Source organism: Gorilla gorilla, chromosome 8 (genome assembly GCF_029281585.2).
Source record: "Gorilla gorilla gorilla isolate KB3781 chromosome 8, NHGRI_mGorGor1-v2.1_pri, whole genome shotgun sequence".
Classification (NCBI taxonomy): Eukaryota; Metazoa; Chordata; class Mammalia; order Primates; family Hominidae; genus Gorilla; species Gorilla gorilla.
The window spans coordinates 130,330,739-130,348,970 of NC_073232.2; the positions used below are offsets into that span (position 1 = coordinate 130,330,739).

The 18,232-nt window shown below is 37.5% G+C and overlaps 1 protein-coding gene across 2 annotated transcripts in view; it reads left to right on the top strand.

Annotated features, from left to right (window-relative positions):
• Positions 1-18,232, top strand: part of LOC101134747 (protein CASC2, isoforms 1/2) — a 206,227-nt gene that overhangs the window by 2,863 nt on the left and 185,132 nt on the right. Inside the window, exon 3 of one of the 2 annotated variants that reach the window (XM_004050167.5) lies at positions 2,670-2,735. The exons of the other annotated variant lie outside the window; for it this stretch is intronic. Coding sequence (XP_004050215.1) covers positions 2,670-2,710 — 41 coding nt within the window. The 3' untranslated portion in view covers positions 2,711-2,735. The remainder of the gene's footprint in view (positions 1-2,669; positions 2,736-18,232) is intronic. 2 annotated transcript variants of the gene reach the window in all.

Here is an 18,232-nt window from a genome sequence, read left to right on the forward strand (position 1 = left end):
TTGGCAAATTGACTTGAAATTATTATGGCAATGAACTGGCATTTGGGGATTTTTGGTGATTGTTTTGTTTTGTTTTCATCGCTGGACTGATCAATTTCTCTTCTGGGATTGGGCAGTGTGTGGCTACATTTTGTGATGCCCAAGAAGTAACATGGTATGTAGTGTAAAGAGCTCTAGTCGGCGCGGTGGCTCACGCCTGTAATCCCAGCACTTTGGGAGGCCGAGGCGGGCGGATCACGAGGTCAGGAGATCGAGACCATCCTGGCTAACACGGTGAAACCCCGTCTCTACTAAAAATACAAAAAATTAGCCGGGCGTGGTAGTGGGCGCCTGTAGTCCCAGCTACTAGGGAGGCTGAGGCAGGAGAATGGCGTGAACCCGGGAGGTGGAGCTTGCAGTGAGCCGAGATCGCGCCACTGCACTCCAGCCTGGGCGACAAAGCAAGACTCCGTCTCAAAAAAAAAAAAAAAAAAAAAAAAGAGCTCTAGTCAGCAGCCTGGGTCTTAATCCCAGGGCTGCCTATTACTAGCTACATCTCTTTAGGGAAGTCATTTTTCTTCTTTGGGCTGTCTTGTAAAATGAGACTTTTATAGCAGCCACCAAAGGATCCTCTAACATTTAAAGATTCTACATAGTATATCCACAACGCAAAGAAGCAAATTGCATTATAATTATCTAACTGAATTTGGTCAATATACTAAAGCAGATTTCCTTTTCATGTAACATATTAATAAAGAATTCTCTAATTCAGGAGAAAAAAATTATTTTTTAAGATGTCCTGACAGCTCTGTCTCCCAAATGAAGGTAATTAATGATCACAGAAAGCAAGTGAATATAAGTTTTATTAATAGGCTCTGCATGAGGCAATTGACACCAACAGCTCAAGATTTGGAAGAAATTGCATGTGTGTGCAAGTGGTTTTGAGCAGCCTTGAACTTTTTAGTTGTAGTAATAAACATAACTTCTATCTGTATTATTTGTAGCTTTTTTGAACTGTGAAAATATGCTGAGATTGGTAAGAATTTACGGAGCAAAATACACATTTGCATATAAGAAGGTTTTGTATGGGAACATCTTTCAATTTCCTTTTCATAGTATCATAGTATTCCATTGTATAATTTTTATTCCTACAACAAAATGCATATTATGCATAGAACACGAATTGATTTACTTTAACTGGTATATGGCATTGGGTGAGATGAATAAGCCCCATTTGATCTTTTCTCCTTCCAAAGGACATTTAAGTTATTTCCACTTTTTCAATTATCATAAACAATGCTGCATAAACATCTATATATCTCCTATGCACATATGCAGGGATTTGTTTTGGTAATTGATGATGAAATTATTGGGAGTTTGTGAATGAGAGTATGGAACACCCATGGGCCTGAGTATTAGACTTGAATTCTAATCCTGGTTCTACGAACTAAGGAGTTATAGACCTGGCAAGCCATATTCTGTCTGTGCCTCAGGGACCCCTTCCAAATCCAGAATTCTCAAACTCCTTTTGTTGTATTTACTGAGAAGCAGAGATTATTGCTATTGGAAGAAGATTTTGTGACTACTTTGGTATTTGTCTTCAAATTTCAATTGTCTCATCATCATGAGTCTTTCTGAAATCTTCCAGAACATTGCTGCTTCTACAGATTTAGGTGCGGGTTAATAAGGGCTGGAGAGTTTTGATTATTCCTGAAGGCAATGATTAGCAGAGTTATATAAACTTATCATATTTGTACTTTGTAAACATCTGCTAAATTTTTTATGTTCAGTTAAAATCCAAGACAGGGATATTTTTTAAACAAAGAATGGGGGATTCAAATTATAATATTTCTAGGACGGCCTGGAATCCATAAAATTTCTGGGATAATATTTCTGGAAATACATTCATTTAGAGAGCATTAAACTGGTGGGCGGATGGCAAAAACATTTTGTGGTGGTGGTTTTTTCCCCCATGTGAGATCTACTGTTCTCTGCCTTTCTACTTATTTGATCTATGTTAAAAAAAGTAAAGGGCTTTTGTTGTGTTTTGTTTTATTTGTTATATTTTGTGTGTTTGATATAAAGCCTGGGGGAAAATGACATTTTGAAGGATAGATCCAACTCTTCTTGTTCCAGGGCCAGATTTTAAACATTTCTCCTAAAGCAACTTTCAACTGACCTGAACAATGTTTTAGTCCATCTGGATATCTGATCATAAAAGCACTTTGGGCTTAGAACTGTGTGCTTATCTTTTACACATTCTGGGTTAGGTCACCTTCAGTGCACCTATAGGTTGTTGCCAGTATGTATTATAATCATTTTCTGGTTATTGGAATGATCATGGCTGATCTGTACAGCCAAAACTGAGCATAAGATGTTGCTTAGCAATATATACCTAAAGGAAATACCTCCTTTCAGGAATTATGTAGTATAGTGGACAGAAATCTTCTGGCTTAAAAAACTAATGTTGTATATGACCTTGAGCAACTTAAAGTCCTCTTCCAGAAAACAGTGAATTTTACATTTCTTCTCTCTCCAAACTTGGATCTTGGGTTATCCAGAGTGGCTTCCCAATAGATTCAAATCAATGAGAAAATGCATTTTACTGTTTTTTTTTATCAAGTTTATGCAAGATGAGAAGGTATATGGATTGTGCAATTTGTGCCCATAACTGTGTTCTTTTAACACAGGAAAATTAAGGAAGTTTTTCAAAGAACCCTATTCCGAGTAAGAAGTGTGTTGCATGAATTTCTAAGGTAGGTTTTGCCCAGATCACCTTTATAATTTTGATGGTCTTCATTTTCTTTTCTGTCTACACTTGGACATTGGAAAAAAAAATGGAGCAAGCTAGCTTTGTAAAAGTGAAGTCTTCTGAATTAGGCACCTCAGGAATCAAGGGCTTGTAACGCTTTCTGAAACAAGATTTGCTGCAAAGTTCCTTGGATGGAGACACTGAACACTGTTGAGTATTCACCCTGTGGTAGATTTTTGTCCCCGGGCGCTAATAACAGTGTGACCTTGGGCAAATTGTGTAAACCTTCCAAATTTAGGTTTCCTCATCTGCAAAGTGGGTTGTTGGGAAGATTAAATAGGGGAATCAGGTAAAAGTGCAGAGAGGGCCTGACACATAGGAAGTGCTCAAAAGATGCTTGTTGCTGTTGGCTTGATGATGTGTCCCTTCTTTTCCAAGTACTTACTTTCCTCCTATCTGAAGGCAAAGGCTACACAGCAATTGGTCTGGACTGTTCCTCACCAAATAATTAAGGATCCTGAGCTGTGGCAGGTGCCCCTGTAACCCAGCAATGGAGACCCTGAGTTATTTTTGTTTCAAGCCAAACTCAATGTTATTGGATACTCTTTTTCTAAACAAAAGTAACATAGAATAAGCCCTTAATAGTATTTCAAACCTTCTTTTAAAATTCAATAATGACTTTCTAGGTATCATTTTAACAACTTTATAAAAATGAATCAGATCCTTGAGTTGAAGAAAAATAACACCTTACATTATATACCTATACGTAGCAAAATTAGAAATTTATGTAGTAGATCATATACCAGGTAGTATTTTAATATTCTAGATTTTCACTTCAGAGAGAATTATGATACATTTAAAAACAAAAATATAACATCCTGTGAATCTTACAACAAACATTCTGCTAACCGGTGTATCCATACTCTCCTTCCCTTTCCTCTCCCTCTCCTCCTTTCCCCTCCCCTTTTCCCCTTTCCCCTCCCTTCCCTTCCCCTTCCCCTTCCCCTTCTTCTCCTTCTCCTTCTCCTCCTTTTCCTTCCTTCCTTCCAACAGAAATGTATTTCTCACAAGTCTGGAGATGGGAAATCAAAGACCAAAGTACCAGCAGAATGGTTGTCTAGTGAGGGCCCTCTTCCTCCTAGATGACAGTCTTTGCACTGTGTCCTCAAGGGTAGAAGGAATGAGCCAGCTCTCTGGGGTCTCTTTTATAAAAGTGCTAATCCCAGTCAAGAGGGCTCTGCCAGGGGCCCTGCCTCCCAATATTATCACCTTGGTGCTAACCAATATTTTCTAACTTCCATTTGCTACTCTAATGTTAACTCTGTTATCTCAATTTTAATAATAATAATAGCTGACATTTGCTGATGACTTGCCTTACACTGCATTCATTAACATCTCAATCTCATTTAATTTGAAAGAGATAAAGCAACAGCCAATACACACATTACCACTTTTTTTCCTATCCTGTTACAAAGAAGATGAGGTTGTGGGAGAACTCTGTTTAGGCATTGTTCACATCAGGACACTTGAAAAACAGATCCTTCATATCCTTTGGACAACTCTTGTATTTCAGTTGGCTTTAAGCATTATCAGAGCATCCTTGACATGATGCCAGGTCCTAACACCGCTTCAGTGAAAGCACAGAGACAAGCAAAAGATAATTGATCTATTTTGTGCCGCATGACATACTCGATGAGCAGCAACATATACTGCGGTGTTTGGCCTCCATGAACTGCAGAGAAATTGAAATATATTAATAAACTTTATGCATGGACAAAGAGTGACCTAGAATATCACTGAACTCTTCTGCCTTCATAACCAAATGTCAAAATGCTAATAGTCTGTTCCTTGTGGAAAAATGTTGAGTTTTCATTCAGGAGATCAGGACTTACACACTAACTCAACCTACAGTAGACACTTGCTAGAGAATAAAGCACAATAATGCATGTAAAATCGTTCTGTAAACTGTAAAGAATTTTACAAATATGAAATTTTATTATGGTTTTAGTCTTGTGTCTATTAAATGTATACCTATTAGCATGCACACTTTTTTCTTCTAGCATCAAAGGTTGCTTAAAATAACAGTGGAACATTTAAAAGCAAGAGAATTCTAATTTACCATCATTCAAATTATGTTAAATCCAACTCAACTTTATAAGCTAAGGAACATGTGAAGGATAAATAAAAATTTGATAGTTAAGAAGATAAATATATGCAGTTAAATTATGTGATGAGTCAAATTGATTATTACAGGACAATATACTGTATTAATAAAACAGACTAAATTTAAATGTATTGTGCAATGGCAAACCTAGTGCCTTCTTGGAAAAACATGCCTTAACAAGCTCATGTGGTTGCAAGGTTGATAATATCTTGATAATAACTTATGTTTTTCTTATTCCTAGTAATTGCTGGCCTCCTTATGACCTTCCGCCTAGTTTCAGGCAGTAGCTAGGAGAGCTAGACTAACTGCTCCAGAGAAGTGAGGCCAAGGCATGCAACAGAGTCACTTCTCAGCTTTTCCATTTCAAAGTAGACAATAGGGGAAGATATAACAAAAGCCAAAATTTATGCAGTAAAGAAAAAATTGGGGAAGAATGCAATTAATGAAAGACCTACACTACACAAGGATTTCACTGTGAAGTGAAGAATAGGGAGCTTGTAAAGAAGATCAAGATAGTTGGACAGGTGGAATGTCTCCAAGACCATTCCACTCGCCTCCCCACTTGTTGAGCATGGGAGCTGGGCAAATGGATGATAGACCATCCAGATAAATTTTGGCATCTAAAAGTAAATGTCACTTGCATCTTGTTTCTCAAGAAGGACCTTGAAAGTAAGCAAAGTCCTAGAGCTCCCTAATCCCATGCACCACATTGGCTTGGAGCAGCAACAGTAGCAGTAGAATAGCAGAGCAGGGGGACTCAAGGCCAAGACGGTCTTGTTACAGGCAACTCCCTGAGCCTCCTTCCATCAGAGAGGTACCTGAGAACCTCTAAAAATTTCATTTCCCCCTGAAAGGTGAGAAAGTGACTGAGAGAGGGCTGATAAACTAGGGTCCTCCAGGTCGGGATTGGGAAAATTCAGAATATACATGGATAAAGAACCAGGGACTGGCCATGATAGGACCTACACCTGTTACTTCATATGACTTGCTAATAGGAGTCAATGCTGACAGCCATAGACCCTCCTGGGCTTCTCCCTGGGGCCTCAATTTCAGTCCAGCGTTAAGAACTTAGTTTTGGTCTCAGGGAGAAGGATAGGGAGATGGAAATTTTACCTGAGTTTAAAAACCTGAATTTATGCAGATATGACATTTTCTGGATACATTTTGACAAGAGTAGAACTAGGGGAATCAAAATAGAGATTATGTTGAGTAACAGGGAAATAGAGTTACAGTTCTTGCCTATCATCTGAGTATATGGACTGAAATACTGTACCTGCTACATACATTGTAAGCAAAGTGAGGTCATGGCCAGAGCCCAAGGGTTTGAGGAGCCTTCTATGATGTGATAAGATGGTCTTGGGTCCCCTATATGATTAGCTTGTGGTGGTACATTAGGACTAAATGTTCCAAATGCATTAACATAAAGCTGAAGTGATGTCCTTAGTGAACTTGGTCTTAAAAATTAAGAGCATTTTGGTTGGGTGACCTACCAACAACATACAGGGAAAAGATACAGGATCTTGGTTGATTCTCACTGCAGTAGACATTGATTTTGTGGTGTAGCAGCTTGTAAAATTAATGCAAATTTGAGATGAACTAATAAAAATATAGTTCATGAAGGTGCCCCACTACTTGTCCTACCTCTCCTCTCCTGTTACAGTAGATCACCCATCTTTGTTCCCATCTGAGGACTCAGGTAATGGACTTCATCTCTTCTTGTCTTCTCAAGGATTTTGCATCTGCCATTATCCTTTCTCCCTCCTGTATCCTCAGTCGTTTTCTTCTCTACTGGATCAATGTCATCAACATACAAATATTATCTAGTATTTCTCATATTAAAAAAAAAACTTAACTTGCACATACACCCCTGTACCTCCTCCAGCTACCTTTCTGTTTCTTTTTAGAGCAAAACTTATTGAATGAAAGACTTGTTCATATTTACTTTCTCTTTCTGCTCTTTTTCTCTCGAACATACATCAATCAGATTTTTGTCGTCACCCCTCTACGGCTACACATTGTCACAGTCCATATCTTATTTGGCCAATTAGCAGCACCTCACACAGTTTGTTGCTTATTTTTTTATGGATTAGGTAAAATTAGTGTTTACATTTATAAAGCAGGACATCTTAGGAGAACTCCAAGGTTTGGATTGATGGCCTGTTCTATTGTAATATTTTGTATATTATAGTTTAGTGTCATTATGATACATGGTGATAAGTAGTAAAGACTTAACCCCAAAGCTGGCTTACTATGCTTATTTAATGTATTTTTTTCAATTATATTTAAAATATATTTTCTATTCATTCAGTGTATCCACTATAAAATTTATTGGATAACTTGAATGAGCTGCTTCTCCAAAAAGCATGATCGCTAAAGAGCACTCTTAGTTTACTAGCTGTAACAAGGGATTTGAAGCTGGGACTTCAGGCATAAATATTTGAGTCTTGGAACTTTTCTCTGGTTTTGTGGTATATATAGTAACCTACAATTTTATGCACATAATATGTAATATTAACATACTATATGTAATTTCTATGTTTAGTATTGTAAACTTCTTAGAAACATAAATACATTGTGGTATGCATTGTGTACTATTATAAATATAATTCATAAATATATAACATAATCACAAACAATATATACTAATTATTATGTTATAGGCATATATAGTTAATATGTTGAATTTTATACATATGTATATAATTTATATATTCTTTGGCTGCAGGAACCTGAGACTCATACCAGTTAATTTGTTTAGAATGGTTTTGTTATATTGATATATGTGGAGCAAATTAGAGGTATGGAATTTCATGGATATTTAAGCCTAGGAGTCAGTCCTGGGCTAGGTGTCCTGGAGTTTAGTGGGAGTTTGAGGGGTCTTGGCAGCAGGAATTCATGGCTTATACAGGTAATCCACTCCTGACGTGCCTCGCTCCTTCTCCCTATGTCTCCATCTCCTCACTTGTCACCTAGTGCTCTATATTTTGGCTCTCCCTCCCAGCCCCTGCCTACTCCTGTTCTGCTTCCTCCTCGTAATGCTCCTTCTTCTTGCCAGGATTTCTTGTGGCACTGACTTACAGCTTTTAGCCTTAACTTCCATGATTGAGAGGAAGCATCAGCTTTTCTTGAGGCAGGACATATCATAGCAGCTCTGGCTCCGCGACCTGTGGTTGGGTGGAGGGAGAGAGCTAGGGCTCTGAGATCTGCATAGGATTTCCCTTTACTTAGGGATGTGGGCGGGACCAGTTCACGTGAATGGAGCTGTGGTAGGCAGATGTGATGACTGACATATAAAACATATTAAAACACAGTCATTGAAAGCTTCTGATGTGGTTCAAATTTCAGGGTCAATCTTCATTTAAGAACAAAAATACATTCTACTCAGTTTAAATGAAATATAGTGTTCAAAATCACTAAGTATAAGCTCTTATAACACAGCTGTTGTATGATAGAAGCACATATCACTCAATTTTTTCTGTATTAATGTTTGTAGATTTTTTTCTTTAAATTGTTGGACTAATAATGACTTTGCAAATTATAATTGCTAATATTCTCTAGAGTGGAAGGCTTTTCAAATCACCTTCCACATTAATGCCTATTTAAATTAAAAAAACTGAGTTGCATTTGGAATTTCTGGGTTTTTCTGTTTGTCATGCAAACATTCAGCTCTGTTCTTTTTATGATAATATGAAATAAAGTAGTTTCTCACAGTAACATTGTAAATCATTTGCTTTCTATTACGTGCAGCTGGTTTTGTTACTGTAATGATTTTCTATGAGTGCATATTGCAGAACACATAAGATGCAATCTGATATTCCTTTACTCAGAATTTGTATGCAATTATTGTTTGCCCAAAAATAATGAGAAAATTTGGAAATATAGTAATTTATTGTAATACATTTCTTTTTAATATGTATCTACACTGAGGGAAAAAATCTAACTTAAAAAAATGACATGCCATCTTTTTTTGTTACATAGACTAGAGTTTTCATCTCATGGAAAATTCAGAATCAAAATCAAAAACAGCTGAGGTAGTTACTTGGGTGCCTTCCTTCAGCTTATTCAAAAGAATATAGGATGAACGGTAAGAATTAAGTAAACCACAAATTATTTTGGAGTGTCTGGTTTATGTTATAAATAAATTTTTCACTGCTGGTTGTTTTTTCAAAAATATTGCCTGTATTTTTGATATTCATTCCTGTGATCTAATGTAAACTCTGTCCTACCAGTTTGGTGTATTGGTAGTTCATGACTAAACTTTTTTTATTACACTCATATGCTATAAATATTTCTCACTCTGCTCTTTTGAGTCTCCCTAAATGGCAATAGTCTTTAAGACATGTCACAGAAAATGTTAAGAGAAATGTCCCACTTTTGTGTGGGTACATATTAATTTCACACCTTGAATGGAGCCTAGTTTCATCAATAATGAAGCATCTACTTTTCAGATGCTGAATTAAAAATTATTTTATTATTAAGAAGAAACAACAACAGCAACAACAAAAAGTAGAAGCAACAACAAAAACAGTCAAAATGAATTGTCACTGTGGCATCAATGTTTTGTTCCTTATTGGTCTTGACTAGAATTTTAAAAGACTTGATGGTAAATCCACATTTGTTTGTAGTTTAATGAAATCACAGTACGTTAGATTTTGGTTTTGAAGTATAAATGTTTGTGAACCTTTTCTTATATACTTAAAAAAAAACTCATCTTTTCATTCCTAACTACAAAGGTACCATCACTAACATAGTGCATTGCATGTAATAGGGAAGACAGAAGATTACTAGTTATTGCCTGTGTGCCACATATATTAGTAGTGTGTTTAATTCTCACTACAGTGTTCCGTTATTAGTCTCATTTCCTCAGTAGTTCCTGTGGCTCCATAGAAAGGAGCACAGAGTTTATAAGAGGGGGCAGAGTGGGGCAACATTGCACCAAGAAAAGGTTTCAGAGGCAAGAACTGATGGAGAGGGTGATCCCGTAGGAGTGAGACATCGGGTTGGGCGTGGTGGCCATCTGTAATCCCAGCACTTTGGGAGGCCCAGGCAGGCGGATCACTTGAGGTCAGGAGTTTGAGATCAGCCTGGCCAACATGGTGAAACCCATCTCTACTGAAAAAAAAAAAAAATACAAAAATTAGCTGGGCATGGTGGCGGGTGCCTGTAATCCCAGCTACTTAGGAGACTGAAGCAGAAGAATCACTTGATCCTGGGAGGGGGAGGTTGCAGTTAGCCAAGATCATGCCACTGCACTTCAGCCTGGGCGACAGGGCAACGCTTCATCTCAAAAAAAAAAAGGAGTGAGCCATCAGTGATGGAGAGGCCAGCATGATGCTCACTATGACCTAAGAACATATGGAACCAGCCAGAGCAGCCAAATGAAAAAGCAGCCCTCCCCACTGCTGACAATTAAGTAACCAGTTACCCAAGAAGATCCCTTTTCCCTGGAAGTGTTAGGTCTCCAAAGGAAGTAGGTTCATCTCAAACCAAATATCCCCTCCACCTCCTGTCCCACTCCCATTTAAAGAGAAGACCACGCTACCTCCCCATTCCAAGTTCCTTGAGCCACACATCGAGGGTGAAGTAAGATTGGGCGAGTGCTTTCGAGAGGATATAAATTGAACTTTGTAAGCCTGAACAGATATGTATGTGTTTTAATTCCAGTGTGCTCAGAATATTATGAAACCTGTTGAAGATATTGTTAAGGGATGTGTCTACCATAAACCCTCTTAAAGAAAAAACAGAAAAATCTGTAGATCAAGTGAAAGTTTATTAGATCTGCGGAGTCTTAGTGGTACCTCAAAGTGAGGGAATGAGGAAAAGGTGCTGGGACCTTGGTTGGTTGTTTTAAGGTAGATATTGCAAGGCAGGGGCGGGAGTAACTGGATGAGCTTGGGCAGTGTGACATAATAGCTTTGATCAGTTTAAAGCAAGGTTAGGGGCTTGAAGTGAATCCTCTGAGGAAGTTGCTAGTCTTAATCTGTAAACTGTTTAGTTGACAGCTCACCTTCTAGAACTGGTTTATAGTACTCTCTTTTGGAACAGTCCTCTTCTAGATCAAGCAGCCACGTTATTTTGCTTGGTCTCAGTATTGTTGAACACAGGGAGAGAGAATTATTCCTGATCTCAGTACTGTTTTAACACAGGGACAAGAAATTATAAGAATTTTAGCTCTCAAATGAGAACAGCAGATTTGCCCAAATCAGTGCTAAAAGTGGTGATTGGACAAAAATAAAGCTCTTTTACATTTATACCCCCACTTCACTGAGGCTTTGAGATAAATAAATTACATTATTACCTTTATTTGGAATTGGAAGCTCAAAGAAGTTAAAAAATTGTCCAAGATCACAAAATGAATGAGTGGAGGAGTCGGAATTCAAACTCAGCTCTGTGTAAGGATAATCTGGATGAGATATTTGCTGCCCCGTTGATTACCTGTGTTGGTACGATCTAACTTTAAAGTCTTCCCTTCTCATCTCCCCCCACACCCACTACTCCAAGGAAAACTTAACCTTTTTTCTTAGCAGAGCTTTGATACAATTTATTTTTTCGTTAAGGGCTTAAAACAAAAACATGCCCTTGGCATGAAGCATGTTGGTACTTAATTACATACTCTCTTCCATAGTTCTTTGTCTCTTCTTTTCAAAAATATTGAGAAAAGCTGGAAGTGCTTCTTACACTTCTTTTGTATCTCCCAGCACTTAGAAATGCTAAGCACAGAGTAGAAGCCCAAATACTCCATTTAACTGGACTGAATATTTGCCAGTCCTCCAGTAACAATGTCTCCACTGCAGAATTTTAGCTACTATTTAAGGCACAGTTGCTCTGCCAAATATTTGTTGTGAAGAATAAGCAAATATTTCCCAAAATGTTCAGGCAAGCATATTACCACTGCAAACACATTTTTCACTGTGAAGTTTTTCTCTTATTTTCATATTTATATGTGTGTGTGTGTGTGTGTGTGTGTGTGTATGTATATAGCGGTGTCTCACCTGCATCAGAAATAAAGATAAGACTACAGAAACAGAACAATTGGCATTTCAGTTCTATGTGTTAAAGATGGTTGTTTCAATCCCCTGACCGTAAAAACAAAGACAGCAACTCAGGAAATAGTGGAGAGTGTCCTCATTTATGTTTTTATTTAAAAAAAAATTCATCTCTTATATCACAGGGTATGGAATAGAAGTGGAGAAAGGTGGAGGGCATTTGTTTTCCTGAGAACGTTCTCTATAACCTTCCTCACCTCCACAGGCCACCTTCAGACTGCCCTTCTCTTATTCTTTAGCGCTACCACAAAGGGTCATGTAACTTGATTTTTCAGTTGGATAAAAATATTAGCAAGTGGGGACCTTACACAATGTTATTTCCTTAGGTTCCCACATTCATCTAAGGAGAGCCAGAGCTACCACCATTTTGATTAAAATGATTCGCTTTCAATAAGATTCTAAATTGTTTTAAGATGGCGGAACTGAGCACAGGTGGCCAGTGGTCACTGAGTGCTTTCAGTGGTTTAGACGATTCAGGAAACAGTGACAGACTACTGTCACCAGTTGGGTGGGGATCATGGTCTGTGTTTTCTTTGGGAAGGCAGAGAAGCAGGTAGAGGTGGCTTTAACCACTAGTAGTCGGTGTGTCGTCCCTGGTAAATACGTCGATACAAAAGGGGTATACACATTTCAGACTCGAAAAGCCATCTGTTCTATGCTTCCAGTGAAGATCAACTAGCAGAGTGAAATGGAAAACGAGGCAATTACTCTAGGCACAAATGCCTTGATTTGAAATTACCTAGATCATGTACGCTTGGTATTTTTGTGGTTGTCACTGAAACTAAAGCAATTCTCTGAATTGTTTAGCAAACAACTTTATCCATTCAACTAAGTTAATAGACTCAATGTCAAACATCCAGGACATTCATAAAATATCCAGCTTTGCACGAGGACAATTTTCAAACCTTTGAGCCTGCAATGGGAATAGATTCTTCTACCTTGTGAGTGAAGTGTGCAGCCCTGCTGCTCAGAGGGGACCCCTCACCCCTCCTCCCCACTACCTCTTAAGTCTTCTCTTTTCTTTAGTCTTTCTTTTCTCCACCCACCCTCTCCTTCCTACACAAACTTATTTTGCTTTTCCTAGTTCAGAATGCTCTGAGTTATGTAGACAAAACATTTTATTGTTTGATTAAAAAAATTCTTTTATTCAAGGTCACATTCAAGTTACTGCCTACAAAGTTGTTGTAGTTTTTCCTTACATATTTATACCACCTTTGAAGCTTCTATGTCTAAACTATATCCTTTAAGGAAATAAATTAAAATGAATTTCCCCGAATGGGCTTTGAGTGAGCAAGAACTTGTTATTGCAGAACCTCTAGGCCACTTGACTGTCACAACCTCCTCAGGTGGGATGGCTAAGAATGTTTAAATACAGAAGCTCTGCAGAGAAATTTCCTCTAACCATTTGATGCCTAAGAAAGAACGAACACCTAGTGTCTAAAGAATGTTACCTGTCCTTCAGCTCTCTGTTTGGTTTTCAGGGAGTTGGCTTCCAGCCTGATAACAGATCTCGCCCTTACCTCGTGACCTAGCCTTCTGGTACCAGGTCCCTGTTTTGTGCCTTCTCAGTGCCCACTTTCTCCTTTTGTCTTCTTGTTTTGACCTTGGTTCGTTAACCTCATTAACTCAGGCTACACAAACCTCTAGCAGAGGCCAGGCACACCCCTCAAGCATGAGGCTGCCCCTCCTGGTCTGGCTGCTGGAGCCCTGCTAACTGGGAACAGACACCCTCCCTTGGTTCCATCTTCCTCAGTAAACCAGAGTTGAGTTCAAGTAGGTTAAAGCATTACATTTGTAAATTTGTAAAGGATCAAGTTGTGAAAAGAACGGCAATCTTGTTCTTGGAGACTTTATTAGCCAGTAAATGGAATATGATACATTTATAGGAGTGAAGACCCAAGCTTTCTGAACTTCATTGAGCCAGAAAGATGTGTTTTATTTCATGGAGTTTATAGAATGACTACAGCATAGGTGAGCTTTTACACAGCACCACACTGACTTGAGGTAATCATAAAATAAAAATGGGCAAGGAGACCCTTCAGGTCGAAGTATAATTTATATATACATTTACCCAATCCAATGCAAAGACCCCATACCATATGCTTTTAATTTTTGGTTTACTTTTTAACCTCTTTTGTTTGCTTTTTTGATGTAAAAGAAGTATGATTAACCTTTTTTTTTAAAAAAAAGATACTTGCTGCTTTCCATAAAACTTGTATTATAATAAAATGCACTGACTACTGTAACACTCATATCAGCAAAAAGTGACACAAGATAGCATTAAAAAGTCCTTCACCGTGACAAAATAAATCAGAATTGTGTGGTAAACCCTTTACAGCTTGTTATCACTTTGCTAAGAAAATAGAGCTACTGGCAACTTTTATATGGCGAAGCTGAACATAGGCTAGAAAGGTTTTCCAGATGATGCTAAAATCCTCAGCTATATTGACGCAGGTCTTCTATTGTTATGTCATGAATTTTGGAAAATAAACCTTCTGAGAGGGAAAAGGTAAACATTTTAGGACCAGAATGAACTAGCATAAACTATCAAGAACAAATAGGGTGTATAAATAGCAGGGTTAGAGAATTGTTAGATTGATGATTGATTGATAGATAGAGAAAGAGAGAAGTTTCTTGTTAATTTTGAATGTTTTTTTACATTTATCATAAGCCAGAAAATTAGCTCAGTTAGTTAGTTGAAAGGAAGGGCACAAAGTAATTTAGGTGGTTGATTTTTTAAAAATACTTGTTAATTTTTTTATTTTTCAAGTGCTTTTTCCATTTAGAATGGCAAAGACAAAGATGATACAACTTCATTTATGTCTATTCTCATTGTGCATTCTCAGCGCACATGAGCCAAACAAATCAAGTCACACACACACAGCATGACAGTCTCTCTGACTCCCTCCTATGTCTTGCCAAAGAAATGATGGTCAAGAGTTGGATGTGCATTCTTTCAGTCTTTTCTATGGATTTCACACATATGTTTACAAACCTGTACATATATTGTTTACATAAATAAGATCATAATTTATCTGTTGTGCTTCAGCCTGTTTTTCACTCAATATGCCATGAGCTCTTTTTAAACACGTCACCTTTTTTGTTTTTTTTTAAACTGGCTACATAGAATTTCATAGCGTGGTTATATCATATTTCAGTTTCCTATTTTACTACATTTATTTTCAGGGTTTCACTGTTATAAAAGTGCTACAATGAATATTCTTGTATATTACTTTTAAAAAAGTGACAGTGTTTCTCTGGGATAGCTTCCCAGAAATGGAATTGCTGAGTCAAATAGTAAGCCTTTTTAAAGTGTTATAGGTTTTACTAAATTGCCTTCCAAAAAGCTTATTTATCTTTTCATTAAATATATAAGCATACCTATTTTCTCACATCCTTGAAAGCTCCTGACATTATAAACATTTTTGTTTTATCTTTCCAGCTGTGGAAGTGGAGATTTATATTTCATTATTGTTCTAATATTTATTTACTTAATTATATGGTCAATTGTGTGTTTATTTCTTTATTTACTAATTATGTTTTTTCCTGAATTGCCTATTCCATTTTTTGTACATTTTTCTTTGGGGTTGTTTGTTTTTTCTTTAGTGACTTGTTGATACTTTTTACGTATTTTGGATATTAAGTCTCTGTTAAATATGTGGCAGATATTTTCTTCCAGTCTGTTGCTTTTTTTTGAGCTTTATTTCTGAATCCTGTTTTAGCATGTAACAATATTGCTAGCACTTAAAATTTCAATAAAGCAGCTAGCTAACTATTCGTTCAGTTCACAAATTATTTAATTAGTTTTCATTTTACTTATTCAGTTCCACATTATTTAAATAATTTTAAAACATAAGCTTGAATTTTGTTTATTTTATTCTGAGTTGACAAAAAGTACTTATAACTTTTTTCTCTTTATTTTAAATGTTTCCCTCCCTTTAGAATGCTATTTCGCATTATCACCTTCATCTCTTAAATTATATCTTTCTTTTTTTTTTTAGAGATAGGGTCTCACTCTGTCACCTAGGCTGGAGTGCAGTGGTGCCATCACAACTCACTTTCAGCTTGAACTCCTGGGCTCAAGCCATCCTCCCACCTCAGCCTCCAGAGTAGCTGGCACTACAAACACACACCACCATGCTGGCTCATTTTTGTATTTTTAGTAGAGACGAGGTCTCACTATGTTGCCCAGGCTGCTCTCAAACTCCTGGCCTCAAGTGATCCTCACACCTCAGCTTCCCAAAGTGCTCAAATTATAGGCATAAGCCACTGTGCTTGGCCAAAATTATGTCTAAGTTTTATCTTCATATATTTAGAGGAAATTATGTCTATTTTTGGCATGTGAAAAGGTACCCCAAATATGAAAAGTTTACTTTAGCACCTGTGGCACACAGACCCTAAAGTGACCCCCAATGAACTCTGCTTTTTGGTGTCCACTCCCTTGTATAACGCTCTCCCTTTGAGTGTGGGCAGGTCCTATGACTTGTTTCTAACCATTAGGGCACAACAATGGTGATGGGCTGTCATTCCCATGATTACATCACATTATATAAGGCTCCAACTCACTAGCTCTCACTCTCATGCTGCTCATGAAGAAATAAGCTGGAATGGTATGAGCTGCCCATGGAGAGGTCCATGTGGTAGGGAACAGTGGGTGGCCTCTACAACCTGAGGGCCTCAGTCCTGCAACCACAAGGGGATGAATTTTGCCAACAATCTGAAGGAGCTTGGAAGCAGATTTTTCCTCAGTCGGATCTCCAGATAAGAATGCAGCTTAGCCAATACCTTGATTGTAGCCTTGTGAAACTCTTAACAGAGGATCCAGATAAGCTATGCACAGACCCCTGAACCACAGATGCTTTAAGGTAGTAAATGTGTGTTGTTTTAGCTGCTAAGTCTTCAGTAGTTTGTTACACAGCAATAGATAACTAATATAGCACCCACATTTGAAATATACATAGGCATCATTAGGAACAAAAATAGTATGGACTAGAGATTGAAATATTAGTTCTTTGGCACTATAATCATGTTAGAAAAATGTGCTATGGAGTAATACATATAATACTATATGATACAGAAAATGCTCATGTTTTTCTAGCTCTTAAAATGTAGTCTCAATATTTTGCTATTATATTATTACTGTAATAGAGAAAATCATTAGAAACTGGGGAAAACTATTAGATCAAGCTTTAAAACTCCTGGAACTATATTGCATAAAACACCTAGCATAATTAATTATGAGTCTGGTTATTGGTATTTTACCTGTGCAGACACTGAAACAAATACAGCATCTACTCTAGAGCTTTTAAATGCACAGTTACTTATATGTTTCATAAATGAAGATCTAAGTGACTTTAAAAAGTGAGAAAACAAAGATCAGATAGTTGTAGATGTGTGGTGTTATTTCTGAGGGCTCTGTTCTGTTCCATTGGTATGTATCTCTGTTTTGGTACCAGTACCATGCTGTTTTGGTTACTGTAGCCTTGTAGTATAGTTTGAAGTCAGGTAGCGTGATGCCTCCAGCTTTGTTCTTTTGGCTTAGGATTGACTTGGCAATGCGGGCTCTTTTTTGGTTCCATATGAACTTTAAAGTAGTTTTTCCAATTCTGTGAAGAAAGGCAAAAACAAGAAATGGGGAAAGGATTCCCTATTTAACAAATGGTGCTGGGAAAACTGGCTAGCCATATGTAGAAAGCTGAAACTGGATCCCTTCCTTACACCTTATGCAAAAATTAATTCAAGATGGATTAAAGACTTAAATGTTAGACCTAAAACCATAAAAACCCTAGAAGAAAACCTAGGCAATACCATTCAGGACATAGGCATGAGCAAGGACTTCATGTCTAAAACACCAAAAGCAGTGGCAGCAAAAGCCAAAATTGACAAATGGGATCTAATTAAACTAAAGAGCTTCTGCACAGCAAAAGAAACTACCATCAGAGTGAACAGGCAACCTACAGAATGGGAGAAAATTTTTGCAATCTACTCATCTGACAAAGAGCTAATATCGAGAATCTACAAAGAACTCAAACAAATTTACAAGAAAAAAACAAACAACCCCATCAACAAGTGGGTGAAGGATATGAACAGACACTTCTCAAAAGAAGACATCTATGCAGCCAACAGACACATGAAAAAATGCTCATCATCACTGGCCATCAGAGAAATGCAAATCAAAACCACAATGAGATACCATCTCACACCAGTTAGAATGGCAATCATTAAAAAGTCAGGAAACAACAGGTGCTGGAGAGGATGTGGAGAAATAGGAACACTTTTACACTGTTGATG